This window comes from Aotus nancymaae, unplaced genomic scaffold (genome assembly GCF_030222135.1).
Source record: "Aotus nancymaae isolate 86718 unplaced genomic scaffold, 86718_ANA_hifiasm-v0.15.2.pri h1tg000003l, whole genome shotgun sequence".
NCBI classification, from domain to species: Eukaryota; Metazoa; Chordata; class Mammalia; order Primates; family Aotidae; genus Aotus; species Aotus nancymaae.
The window spans coordinates 64745102-64760075 of record NW_026988414.1 but is presented as its reverse complement, the minus strand read 5'-3'; the positions used below and the strand labels follow the sequence as shown (position 1 = coordinate 64760075).

Here is a 14974-nt window from a genome sequence, read left to right as displayed (position 1 = left end):
CAAAATCTGTGGCTGTTCATGTCCCTGATATAAAGTCCATGTTGTTTACATATAACCCATGAACATTCTCCCCTGTCCTTTAAATCATTTCTAGATTACTTGTAATCCTTAATACAGTGTAAATGCTATGTAAATAGCTGTTATACTGAATTGTTTAGGGAATACTGACCAAAAAAACAGTTTGTACATGATCAGTACCGACACAACAGTTTTCCCCCCAGCATATTTTTGATCTGTGATTTGTTGACTCCATGGATGTGGAACCCTTGGTATGGAGGGCTGACAGTACTAGAAAGGTCACTTTACTACTGCATGTATTCTCTGTTGAGTATTTTGGAGAGGTCAGGAAAGCTTTTTAAAGGGTTGTCCAGAGTTGATATCAACTAATTTAGAATACGGGAGAGGTCAGGAAAGCTTTTTTAAAGGGTTGTCCAGAGTTGATATCAACTAATTTAGAATACCTTTTTTCTCATGAAAAATAGTGTGTAGGACATGAAATTATTTTCCACTTAGAAAATATTCAGTAGACTAGGTAACGTAAAATATGTTATTTCTTGAAAGTCAAGTTTTGTGCAGTTATTGTCTTACCAGATTTTATAATAATGATGTTAGTTAATGGTAACTTACTACTAATTTTTCTAGTTGCTCAGGGAATTAATTTACATGTATATGGATGTCAAATTGTATTTGAAATCCCAGATTAAAAAGAACTGCCCACCTTTATAAAGCTTAGTTATTCCCTTCTTGTAAGGATTTTTTCTCACTGTAGCTTCCTCAGTTATGACTGCCTGCACATATGGTTGTTAGGGTTTCTGGTTTTCATCTAAATGTTATGTCAGGAAATGGGCCACAAATGGCATAAGGGTGTGGCTAAGCTCTAGCTGAGTTCCTTTTCTCGGGGCTTTTAATCTCGTGTTCTGCCGGGCCTCATTTCAGATACCTCATTCTCTAGGCCATACGTACTCTTAGATGCCTAGCTTATTTATTTATTTATTTATTTATTTTTTGAGACGGAGTTTCGCTCTTGTTACCCAGGCTGGAGTGCAATGGCGCGATCTCAGCTCACTGCAACTTCCGCCTCCTGGGTTCAGGCAATTCTCCTGCCTCAGCCTCCTGAGTAGCTGGGATTACAGGCACGCGCCACCATGCCCAGCTAATTTTTTGTATTTTTAGTAGAGACGGGGTTTCACCATGTTGACCAGGATGGTCTCGATCTCTTGACCTCGTGATCCACCCGCCTCTGCCTCCCAAAGTGCTGGGATTACAGGCGTGAGCCACCGCGCCCGGCAGATGCCTAGCTTATAAGGCAAGAGGACTGGTATTTAAGTGACACCTCTTTACGTACATGTTTATTCTTATTGTTTTAGCTTAGAGTACTTGGGGAGTTCACTCTGAGATATGTGTGTCGGGGCTTTCTTGTATAGTGCTCCAGGAATAACACTGTGAGCAGTGAGGAAGGGAGGACTGGGCAGAAGGGGAAGTTATACTCCAGCAGTGTCCTGGGCAGATCCTAAGGGCAGTGGTGAAGCTGACATTGTCTTTCAGAATTGCCCCAAATTCAGGCAAGATGGCCAACCCTTTATACACAAGCCTAGGCCATCCATTGCATGTGGGCTGCCATTCCCTCCCTCTTCAAGGGGTTGGTTTTGGTGGAGGGAACCGGAGCTCAGGGTGAGTGTGATAGAGGGCGAGGCGCTTTCCTTTCATGAAGGCAGCAAGGGCCTTGCCAGGAAAGGGACTTGGCAGTCTGCCTGCAGCATCCCCTATAGCCATGCTTTCTGTTTCTCACATTCATCTATTTTTAAGAACTGAGAATTAAGTATGAAATGTTCTACTTTCCACAGTTAACTAACAAGACCTCATAATTTAAAACTTAATGCTTAATTTTTAATAAATGCACAAGTATTAAAACTTTTTAGCACCATAAGTAATGTGAAAATGTAACGTCGTCACATCTGTAAAATCTGCAGTTATTCAATCTTTTTGACAATTAGTTATGAATATGCTTTGATTAAAAAGTGTATTATAAATTAACTACTTCAGGAATTTTGAGTTTTGTGAAATATAATATAGATACTTAACTTTTTGATTCATAAAGTGTTTTTGTAACAAGAACTCCCTTGCATCCCCCTGAAAAAAAAACAACCACTTCAGGTAGTGGTTTGCTGGTCTTACTCTTTGTATCTGTAGTTTATTTGAAATGCCATTGTCTTTTGCTTGTTCATCGTAAGAGGGGGTTTTTCCAATGGAGGACAGGTGGGCTCTTTCACTTCTTTCCTTTTGACATCTTCATAGTGATTGTTGGGGAAACAGGGTTGGGAAATGGGGTTGGAGAGTAGATCTTGTTCTTTGGAGTTAAAATAGGTCTGAAGTCGGGTGCCAGCTCTATCATCCATCTTGCTCAAGTGAAGAGGTGCCTGTAACTAAGCTTTGACTTTCTCGATAGTTAAATGGAGGTAGTAGTGGGACTTGTATTACAGCATCTTAGCATAAGCTCTGGTGTGTTATCAGTGCTTAATAAATAATGACTGTGATGAGCTGTAGTTATATTTATTGGTCAGTTCTTCTTTTTCACTGTGTTTTTGAACACTTTAGCGAAGGTGGAGGGCAAGTCAGGCACACAAGCTGATGCCAGGAATGGGGCAGGCGGGATTATTTTGGGATTGTTACCTATTTAAAAAATTGTCTTTGAGGGACTGGGCTTTCTCCTTCATAGGGGATGACTGTGAGCAAAACAGCAACAACAAGCAGAAATATAAATAAGGGAGGGAATGATTACTTCATACAGCCTTAGTTAGGTACAGGGGACATAGGACAGCCCTGTTTTAGGACTGACCTGCCTGAGCGTGACATCGACCTGGAAGGAATTCTCCCCTCTGTGGTCCTGGATGTCACAAGGTGAGTGGAAACTGGGCCATGTGGAGGTACTGCAGCCCCTGTTGGTGAGAGAGACAGAGGGACCCTTGGCAGCTGCCTGTGACAGCCCTGTGACAGAGGTCTGGGCAGTGGGACAACAGAGAACATTTGGTTCTAAGCACACAGCCCCAGGGCTCTCGAAAGACAATACAGAGTTTTGAGAGAGTAATCTGAGAAGTAGGAGTTAGTCTTGGAGAAGTACTGGCAAATGAGTAACTGGATTGTGGATTGAGTTTATCTTGAAAGAAGTACAAAGAGGACAGTTCTCAGAGAAAACCTGAACCAGAGAAAGTAGATTTTCAGAAGTATAGATTTACCTACTATTACTGTGAAATATTGTCCTAATGTCATTCAGTTTGAGATAGTGTTTGTATCACAACCACCAGACAACATCAGTTTATGTATATTTGTTGATCTGATCAGGCCATTCTACACCTGAAGATATGTTTAGAGGAATTTTGTTTTCCTTGGCCTTCAAAAAAAATCTTTAAAAAAATTTATAGAAGACTTCAGTTTTAAATGCAACATTATCCTGTGCATATCTAATTAGTGTGTTCATTAGTGATTTCAGTTTTTTAGTGTTAGCGGTACTTTGGCAACATGCAGAATAGCTGAAGAAAAACCCTACTGTCCCAGAGGTTAAATGAATAATTATTAATTTTAACAAATCAGTATGTACTTGAGGGTATACAGTGGTAGGCATTTTATCTGATGGTTTTCAAAGTATACAAAAAAAGTGTAAAGCACATTCTTATCTTCAAAGAATTTGGAATTAGTTACATAATTGAGCAACTGTGGCCCATAATATAGGGCCTGGCTATGAAGCAGGCAGTCACTATACAAGGTAGTCGAAAATCGAAAGTTTATGTGAAAATGTCTGGATGGTGGTAGGCTTTTTCTACCTCATGCAACTCAAGTCCTATCAAGACAAATATGATTTATGCACATTGAGCAGCATCTTACTTTGGGAAGTAGTATATAATACTACATAATATAAAATTGAAGGGCTGTGGGAGGAGGAAAGGGATAAGTTTGCTGAGATTTGTAATGGTCAAAGAAAACTTCAAGGTGATGGAATCTGGGTGGGGTTTGAGAGGCTGTGAATTGAAACATGGAGAGCGGTGTTTTGAGAGAAGTGAGGTAGACATCTATATGAGTGATAGAATAATTCTTAGTCCAGCCTATAGGGAGTGGGATGTTCATATTTAAGAAGTTTGGAGTTAAATTGTGAGTGTCTTGAAAGCCAGGTAGTGAGGCATGAAGGTTTTTATGCTGTAATAGTGACAATAGTCTAGCTGAAGGCTGATAAAGGTTGAAATTGGGATGATACTGCTGGGAGATAGATACAAGGTTTTGAGGTTGTAGAGTGGATAGAACTTGTTAGTGGCAGAGAAGATGAGAAATAGAGAGGTGTTGATTTGGGGTGGAGAGTTCTGTAAATGTCTATTAGGTCTGCTTGGTCTAGAGCTGAGTTCAAGTCCTGAATATCCTTGTTAATTTTCTGTGTCATTGATCTAATATTGACAGTGGAATGTTAAAGTTTCCCACTATTATTGTGTGGGAGTCTAAGTTTCTTTGTAGGTCTCTAAGAACTTGCTTTATGAATCTGGGTGCTCCTGTATCGGGTGCATATATATTTAGGAGAGTTAGCTCTTGTTGTTACATTGGTCTCTTTACCATTATGCAATGCCCTTCTTTGTCTTTTTTGATCTTTGTTGGTTTAAAGTCTGTTTTACTAGAGACTAGGATTGCAACCCTTGCATTTTTTTTTTTTTCGCTTTCCATTTGCTTGGTAAATATTCCTCCATCCCTTTATTTTGAGCCTATGTGTGTCTTTGCACGTGAGATGGATCTCCTGAATACAGCAAAGGCAAAGTAGATTTAATATAATTCTTTCCCTTTTTTTGAGATGGAGTTTCGCTCTTGTTGCCCAGGCTGGAGTGCAGTGGTGTGATACCGGCTCACCTCAACCTCCGTCTCCCGGGTTCAAGTGATTCTCCTGCCTCAGCCTCCCAAGTAGCTGAGATTACAGGCATGTGCCACCATGCCTGGATAATTTGTATTTTTAGTAGAGCTGAGGTTTCTCCATGTTGATCAGGTTGGTCTCGAACTCCTGACCTCAGGTGATATACTCACCTTGGCCTCCCAAAGTACTGGAATTATAGGCATGAGCCACCTTGCCTGGCGATTTAGTATAATTCTTAAGGGTCCTATGATTTTCAAAGTGGTAAGTGAACATTGAATGTAATTTAAAGTCACCAACTACGTTTGCCTTGAACAAGAGAGTCCTGCCTCACTTTTGTAGCTTTGTTTTTTTTTTTTTTTGAGACAGAAAACACATGTATTCTGAGTGCCAGGGTGGAAGCCTGCATGTGGGATTGTTGATGCGGCAAGAGAGGGAGTGGGAGTCTCCTGGGGGGAGGAGGGAACTTGAGCTGAGCTTAGAAAGAGGAGTGGGTGTTTTGCTGTATCTTATTCCTGTTTAGGACAATATGACTAATTTTGTCCTGGTACCTGGTAGTTAGAACTATGAAATAATGTTAGAAATGTAAATAGGTAACAATACTTACTTCAGATGTAAGATAAGTGTCCCAGAGTTGAGCATTTTAGTTCATCCCTAGTGGTGATAACTTTGAGTGTTTTGAGGCATCAGAGGTCTTCCCTTCTCTTTTACCCTCTTCTTATTAGTTCACACTAACTGCCACATGATAGTAGATCAGCCTGGGAACTTGATGTTGCTGAGATCCATGTGCCACAATCTAGGCTTCATTCTGATAGGTCTTAGTGATATTTATATGTATCTCTACCCCCACTACTTACATAGAAAATGCCTTGAGTTTTTCCTGCAGTGCTTTCTGTGTGGCAGGTGCTCAGCAACTATCTCGTGAATTGAATTAGATTGTATTAAAGTGATTCTTACTAGCAACACATCTTTTTTAAAGGAAAATTTTGGGACAGTAACCCAAGTGATTAAAACAACCACCCAGTGATTTGAGTACCCTTCATTTGCTCAGGCCTGCAATTGTGGAGAAGAGAAAGAACATAGGACCTAATTGTCAGGCTGCTGGAGGGTTGAGTTTTGGATATTCTGATGGGTTAAAAAAGGTATTGTGCCTTCCTGGAATCTTTCAAATTGTAATCAGCCTTTTATGTGCTTGTCTGACCCTTGATGTTATGATTTATTGAACTGATATATACATATGTATATATATAAATATTTATAAATATATATTAAAAAAATATATATTTTTTGAGACGGAGTTTTGCTCTTGTTGCCCAGGCTGGAGTGCAATGGCACAATCTTGACTCACCACAACCTCTGTCTCCCTAAGGGTTCAAGCGATTCTTCTGCCTCAGCCTCCTGAGTAGCTTGGATTACAGGCATGAGCTACCATACCCAGCTAATTTTTTGTATTTTTAATAGAGATGGGGTTTCTCTATGTTGTTCAGGCTTATCTTGGGTGATCACCCCAACTTGGCCTCTCAAAGTGCTGGGATTACAGGTGTGAGCCACCACACCCAGCCTGAACTGCTATTTTTGGAACATTTTCTCAAGCTTATTGGATGTGAGGATCAGCAAGTCATGCTCAGCTCATTGCCTCATAGCCATTGTTTATACTTGATCTTAGTCAAAAGGCTGAGAAGTGATTTAGCCATTGTTTAATAAGGAGCTCCTATATATGACTCAGTCGACAGGTTCCGTATTCTGTGAGGTAGATGAGGTCTGACAGTGGGAAGTGGCTTGTGCAATGTCTCTTAGAAGGTGCTTTCCAGTTCTTGTCGAATATGCATTCCCCTCTAACAGATGAAGCTGATTGCTAGAAAACACATGAAAACATATGTACTTTGGTGTTCTGTTGTCTTTTCTTTCTTCCTCTCTCTTCCTATGGCACGCTTTGAAACAGATTAGAGTTGTGTTTGGCTTCAAATTGCTACAGTTGCCCATCAAGGTAGTGCCGTGATGTAGGGTTAGCAGGGGTGCTATTGCAGACAAGACAGTGAGTCTAATGTTCAAATGCAATGTGACTGAGTGCCCCTGAAGCCATGTGCCCGCCTTCTTTCAGGCAAGGGCTGTAAGCCTATACACATTGCCTGCAGGTTTGAAAGTGTTATGTGAAGCCTTTGTTTAGCATTCTGACTTGGGCCATTCATTGTGGTATTACTGGAAAAAAAATCTGAAGGAAAAACATAAAAAAGCATGGCATACACAAATCCATCATCTGACATCAGGGAGGTTGTGGGGAGTTTAGGACCAAGCAAAGGTTCTTAGATATGGTCATTAGAAATCACCCCATTCTTTCGTTCATTCATCACAATGTACTACCCTGTCAGAATCACCTAGGGAGCATTTTTCAGAGTACTGTGGGTACTGTGTCCCTGAGGGATGTGTGTTTCTGCTGTCCCTCATTCTCCCAGGTGCCAGTTATTGCTGATAATTAGAGGTGTTAGTGATTCTGCCTCTGTAATGGTGTGGAAACAAACAAAAGGCTTAGAAAGTGCTAAATGAGATTATTTTTAAAGTCCTTTCCAGCCCTGTGACTTGTATGTAGAGAACAGAATTGTTCTTTGATCTCCTTGGGCTTTATTGACACAGTGAGATAATTGATTAAAAGAACAGCAGTATCTTTTGAGCAAGATTTTGGGGTTGTTAGGATGGTGCATGGAAGCATGTTACTTTCTGACTGCTGAGTGGGATAGCGCTCTGATTTTATTGTTCGTGGCAAGAACAATGATTTGACTCTCGGATGAATTTCTAAAAAATTAAAATTAATCTTTCCTAGTTCCTTTATTATGTTGAAACATTAAAAACAGAAGAATCTGATGATTGCATTCCAGTTTTATTAGCATTATTAATTATCTTCAGATTGTCCTTTGTCTGTCAGACGCTTGGGCAGGGTTTTGGGCTCATTCAGGGAACTTTTAAAGTTATTTTTATATGAAACATTGTACAGCTATGTCATTATTTAAATACTACATAACAAAGCATAACATTGATAACAGAGGAGACAAGCATGTAAAATATTTCACAGAGATAAGCATGGAGACAAGTAGATTCACTTTGAGCAAGATAATGACTAAGTGACCTCTTCTTGAAAGCATTTTTGCCCAGTTGTGCTTCACTGGATATTACCACAGTATGGCTTTCAGTTTGAGGATTCAATTCCACTTGGGAAATAATACATGTCTTCCTGTACACAGGGCTGTGATTGGAGGGAAGTTTTCATTCTTTGATTATTTCTGAAGCTATTAAACATAGCAATGGTTGGTTAACCACAAGAATTTTATTAATAATTATTTATGATCTCAAAATGAACTTGATCTTTATAGAATTTTAAAAGAAACTGAGATGCTGTTTTCCATCTAAAAGAAGAAAAGTAGAACTAATTAAATCATTTGGCTAAGATAGGAATAGCTTCACCTGGGAATACTTGTAGACAATAATAGGCCAATAGGCCTACCTAGGAGGAGAATGAGGAGATTGAATTGGTATGATTCAAATCCTAGGAATAAACTGAGGATGAGAACAGGGGTAGAGCCATCTTACCTTACTTTTTCCTCCTTTCAGCAGATATGATTAGCTACATTTTCTCTGAGCAGATGGTTGAACTTTAGATTGAGGAGCTTTAACTTTACCAATTTTTCAGAAAAACGAATCTACGTATATAAATATCTCCATCCATATCCTACCTTTTGTTGGCAGGCATTACATATATGTGTGTATCTGTGTGTGTGTGTGTGTGATGAGGAAGGTTGACCCTCTTGTTTGGAAGGGACACACACACACCCACACCCATACCCACACCCATTTTCTGGGTATATTTGTGGTATAAACCAGGAATTAAAAACTGGAAAGAAGTGGCCATAAATATACATTGGGTGATAGTTATTTAGTTATGCTAAAATTTTATCTTCCCATTTCAGTTGGAATAATTTCATTAGCAGTGCCTTAAGTAACAGGATATATGATTAAATTTTATTTTAGTGAATTGCCTAGTTACATGGGATCCAATTAAGTTTTGCATATGTTATCAGTAGCATTAAATGAAACCAAGTGTGGTGTTAAGTACAATTAGTTAAGATACTTTAATAAGAAGTAACTTGTATTAAATATATATTGAGCTAGTAAGTACAGCAAATAGAGGTCTTCAAAAATATAGTTTATTTCTAAACATGAAATGATCATTCAAATTTATTGTTAATATCCATAAATTTCCTCATTAAATGCCTATACAATTTAGTATTTGTATAGGATATTATGAGATTGTTGTTTTAAAATCGTTAGCAAGTCCACAGTAAAAATGACCTTCAACATCATTTTGAAACACCAGGAACTCGAAATGAGTATTTCTGCTCTTTAATGGTGAAAACTTTTTCCAATAATCAAAATTTTAAAAGTCACATAATTATGAAATAAATAAAAACTTTTTTTTAAGGCTGATAATCTTTTGCTTAAAGTCTGTTTGAAAATTACAGTGATCTTAGTAAGATTTGGTGGAAATATAAATGTTGGTGTAATAATTTTATGTTCTATTCTACTTGTCAATAAAAATATTTTAAAATTTAAAAAGAGAACAACCCAAATTTTCTTAAAAACAAAAACCAAAATCAACCAACCACAAAACAAAAAACATACAACCAAAAAAACCCCTATGTAGACTTGTATGTAGAGAATAGAATTGTTCTTTGATCTCCTTGAGCTTTATTGACACAGTGAGATAATTGATTAAAATAACAGCAGTATCTTTTGAGCAAGATTTTGGGGTTGTCAGGATGGTGCATGGAAGCATATTACTTCTGTACTGGGGTGCTATAAGAGTTGGAAGAGGGTCTCCAGACTGTGACTAGTTGTCTTGTTGCTGTGTGGTTTCCTGCCTTGGGTCTTTGTTCCCTAATTTGTAAAATGTGGTTGGCATGGTGAGTTGTGAGATTGAAATTGCTAATTTATAAACATGTTTTTCTTCTGTCTGTTGTGTAAGGGATATGACTCTGTGATTGGTTTTCTAATCTCTACTTGGTTCATCTAAATGGAACTTGATGTTGAATTTCTTTCATGTGACATTATTTAGGAATAGATGTCCTTAGGCTACTAGCTGAAAAATTATAAACCTAAAATGTTTATTTATGTTTAAAATTTTAGGTATGCTATACCTCCAGAGCATGGGAAACGACTTGAAAGACTAGCTCAAGGTAAAACTTCCTTTCTTTCTTTTTTTCTTTTCTGTGTTTTATATGTTTCTTTGTTTTGTTGGTTTTTGAGGTATTTTTTATAATATAGACTGTCACTCAGTTGGTTTTATCCTATGCAAGTTATTGATTTTTACATGTCTTTTAATTGAATAATTTAAAATTTTTTCACATGAGTTTACAATTTTTTTTTTCCTGTTGCATAATCGTCATGGTTATTTTAGTTGAGTGTTTACTATTTCATCAAGTGATTGCCCTTAATCTGTTTTGGTTGTTTCAAAAAAAAAATGTTTTTAATGTAATGCATTTGACATCATTGTGCCAGTAAGTTTTTTAAAATTAAGTTACATTCTTTCAGACAGTATTGTTGCTGCATCTTGGGGTATGGGTGTTTCATGACCACTTTTTCTGTTGATCTGCTGTTTTCCCCAAGGGTTGTGTCACTGCTGACACCCAGTTCTTCTGTGGCCCACTGGGACTGGGAGTGTGCCCTTATGGAAGTATGAAGGTGAATGGCCGCAAGTAACAATACACATGTGATTTTGGACCTTCTTGGACTGGCAAAATTAAACTTACTTTACTGCAGGTTGAATTTCTATTTTTCATGGCTTGCTGCTTCTACATAAGGGCCAGAATAAAGAACTTTTCTGGACTTCTGTTGATGGTCCTGTGCCTGCTTTTGTGTGTGCAGACGGTGCCAACACAAGCAGCCACCTTCCTCCTTCCTTTTTTTTTTTTTTTTTTCAAAAAAAAGATGTGCCAGGCAGCCTTCCCCTCATCTTCTTACATTTGGGAAGGAGAGTCACATTCACCCCTTGCCATCCCTATCTTCTGTTTTGCTAGCCACCCATCCCAAAAGAAGGTGTAGTCTGGTAATGACTTATTTCCAGAGAAAAGTGGAGTTCCATTTGAGTGACAACTGAGGAGCAAGGCCTTTTACCTTTATCCAGGATCGAATCCTCAGCAAGGAGTGCTCTTTCAGTCCAGTGCAGATCTAAGTTTCATTGGTGTGTTAGGTTTGCCTTCTGTTAGGAAAAGAATTTTGTTCCTGCCTTATATGTGCTTTCAATTAATAATGAAATGGGGACACTGAGAAAACTCATTCCTTGCCTTGACAGTTTTGAACAGAAACTGTTACTCGCACCTAAAAGTTACTTTCCCCTACATTACAGAATACTACAGTTGTAGTATTACATTTTAAGAAGCATTATTATAATTTTGGCAGGCTAATAACTATAAAGCATCTTTTAAACAATATGCATTTTTGTCATAATAATGATCAATGATTGATATAATTGTAATCTTGAACTTTGTTAGGGACTATTTTCATGAATAGGTTCTGGATAGTAAATTAGAGCTGAGCTTATAAGATGATTATCATAAACCTTAACCACATTGGCAGTGAACTCTGTGTTAACACTATATACTGAACTATCTTCTTCTCTGTAATAAAATTATTTCACTATTTTCTGTTAGTCTCACAACCAGAGAACTTTTAAAATGAAGCCGATGTAAACTTTACAATATCGAGTCATGCACTAAAATTTCTATATAAACTACTAATGCTTTGAAGTAAACTGTCTGAAAATGACATTCCAGAAAATGGTTGCCATTTGTTTAATCAGTAAGAGGTTAATGAACTTGAAGGATGAACAAGAACTTGAAATCAATTGCCTGTTTATTCAAAATTGTTTTGCAGCAATATTTTGAGAAATAAAGCAGGGAAAAGACCCTAAAAGATAGTGAAGGATTTGTATCTGTTGACCAGATGCCAGCCAAATTAATTGAATTCTGCTAAATAATTAAAATGATAAAATAATGCAGTGTGAATGATGGAGCATTATAGAATGTCTAGGTCATAGCAACACTTGATACATAAAATGAAAAGTAGGCTCGGATATTTTCTATTATCTTGTCTGCGCATCATAATTATCACACTTGCCTTTTATGCATGAATGCTTTCATCTTTCGTTTCTATTGAAATCTTGATTGGCTGTGGCACCTACAAATATTTTATCCGAAAGACATTACGCCTGCATCTAATAAAGCCAGGAGTTTGATTTTGCCCTTCAGCTGCTTTCTCATTTATATGGGTTTTTCCCAATACTATGTAGACATAAATGTAATAAAAAATCTCAAGTGAATTGTTGCAATTTTTATACTTGTTATATTCATCTGTAATGCAATTGCCTTCTTTCTAATTTTTGGTTTGATACAATTGGATTGCAAATATGGAGGAGAAGAGAGGTATAATGTTAAATCATGAATGACAGTTTGGAAGATTTTCCATTTTTAAAATGTCTAAATCTCACCTATTTTAGAAAAAAGATAATATCATTGCTGTTACATTAAATTAAACAAAATATAGATTGAGATAAATTGAGAAAGTGTACAGATTTTGTGAAAAGTAGTATTCCATTTGTCCTTTATTGGGAATAAAATATTATTATTTTAAAAAACTGAAAAGGATTTACTTTGAAAATTTTGGTTACTCGGCCAAAATATGTGATTTAGGACTTTATGCAGCCAATTTTGAAAGTGTGAATGATTAGGAGGAAACTTGTCTCAAAGAACAGTGTAGTGGAAGTGAGTCGATTCTTTTAGAACCTTATATTTGCTTGAAACAAGTGTTTTGGTTTTCTTACCTTATTGAAAAAGCAGTATTCAGCAAAAGGGAATAGAAGAAATATTGGTACCAAGGATTAGTTTAGTTCATGCTTTTAAGCGTGTGTGTGTGTGTGTGTGTGTGTGTGCGCACACAGATTGTAGAATTTTTTTAGTGACTAGTAATAATCTTAATTTTAATCCTGTGGAGGAAAAGGTCTTAGCCCAATTTGCAGGGATCCCTGTGTCAGAGGGTAGATAAAGGTCTATGGGTGGGATGCAGACAGTCCTTCTAGGGACTCTTTGAAATCATGTACAAAATTGGGCATATATGTAGATTTCTGGGAACACCATCATCAGATACCCTGAGATGGTTTGGTCCAAAAGAGATGATGAGACACTGCTGTTGGAGAGAATAGAAGAGCAGCAATAAGTAAGTTATTTAAATTTTATGAACAGATTCTAAATTAACCTGCTGTCATACCTCTTTCTTGGAATTAGGGAAACGTACTTTTATTAGCTCTCAAAATGGTAAATATTATTCCCTTAAGCATTCATTTAGCTGATGGTCTGAAATATTATATTAAAATGTCTAGTTTTGAAAGGCTTATAAATACCCCTGATTATAAATAATCAATTTTAAGGCACCTTGTAAGCCTTAAATTGCAAAAGACCAGTTATATATCCTCTGCCTTCATGCCTAACTCATGCCTTAGGCATGGAGATTGATGTGTGGTGGGTTAGAGTATGTTTATTTTTGTATATCAGCTGGGTTTCACTAAGAGTAGAGAAATAGTTGGTAAACTTAATTTCTTAATAATTTGATGTCAATGATATCACCATTTGCATTTAAATGTAACTGGATTATTTTATTCCAGCTATGTTCCTAGTAGGATTTTAGACATTGGGCAATAATACATGAAATACACCCAGATAACATAATTCATATGTGAGTGAAAGACATATAGTTCCCTTCTTTTAACAGAGAATGGAGAGGAAGAATTCAGGAAATGAATGCCAACTAGTAGGGAGGAATTATGGGGAAATGAAGATTTCTATGATTTTCGGGTGCAGATGGGGCTGGACAGAGGCAGAGCCAGAAGAATCCTAATTAGTTTGACTATGACCCTTTTGATTCCAGTGTTCCTGGCTTGGGGAGTCCCTAGTGACTTGTGTATAGGTTGTCCATGTAACATTTCAAGGGGGTGGGAAGTGAGAGCTGAAATAAAGTGGTCTCAGGAATGCAGAAAAAAGCCATGTGTATAATAACACACATCCCAGTTAAATTGGGTGGAAATTTAAGCTCTTAAGTTTTCTGCTGACTAGCTTAAAACTTGACCATTACACAATGCACACCATATTTAGGAGATGAAAGCAAGCAACTTGTTTAGGAGAAGCGCCATTCTTCTCCATCCTAAGATCAGTATGAAGTTCTCTTGGCACTCCTCCTGGAGAGCTCTGCTAGTGGAGATGTTGATGGATTATGGAACAGTTAGGGTAGAGTGAGGCCTGGGAAGTGATAATTTTCTGTCCAGTCCCGAGTAATCACTCCATGAACAATAGTAAGCACCAACAGGCCAAATGTAGTATGTGTCTCTCATGTCAACCTCTCAAGTTAGAGAAGTGATTAAATGTTACTAGGTTTCTCCCCAAACAGTGTAGGTCGTTGGTTCTTCTCATAGATATGCCTGCCAAGAAATTTCATGTGTACATCAATTACTGTACATCTGTTTCTGAAAGCATTTTTCACTGAACGAATTTTCTATATCCTTTTGTTGTATTCTTTTCCTTAGCATTTGTTTATGTGGTTGCTATATTTTTCAAGCTTCATATCAGTCATATAAAACCATGATAAAACTTCATCAAAGCATACTTGGGCGCCTTCCAATTATCAAAAAAAATCATAAGTCAAAATTTTTTACTAGTTTGGAAATAGATCTACGTGTTTGATTTCTCTTCCCTTCCTCCCTCCTTTGTTCTGTCTTTCTCTCCTCTTTCCTAAACAGTTAACAGCTATTATCATCTTTGCCAAATTAGTGTTTGTGTACCCATAAAAAAAATGACTAGACTTTGATCTTAAAATCTTTTCTCAAGGCTGAAGTTTTTGGTGATTTAATATTATAGCATGTGTTTGTATTTGAATCATAAAAGATTGGGCTTTAAACATAATTCTTTAGTTAGCAATAACTAATATATTATAAAATATAAACCAGTTGACAGAATGGAGAACTTTTCGTCTGGAGGAAAGAACACACCTGTTCCATAGTTT

At 37.3% G+C, this 14974-nt stretch overlaps 1 protein-coding gene across 4 annotated transcripts in view; it reads left to right on the top strand.

Annotated features, from left to right (window-relative positions):
• KDM4C (lysine demethylase 4C) overlaps window positions 1-14974 on the top strand; it is a 390541-nt gene that overhangs the window by 100482 nt on the left and 275085 nt on the right. For all 4 annotated transcript variants that reach the window (XM_012451385.2, XM_012451384.2, XM_064381825.1 and 1 more), the window contains exon 6: window positions 10055-10104. In XM_012451385.2, the coding sequence (XP_012306808.2) occupies window positions 10055-10104 (50 nt within the window). The remainder of the gene's footprint in view (window positions 1-10054; window positions 10105-14974) is intronic.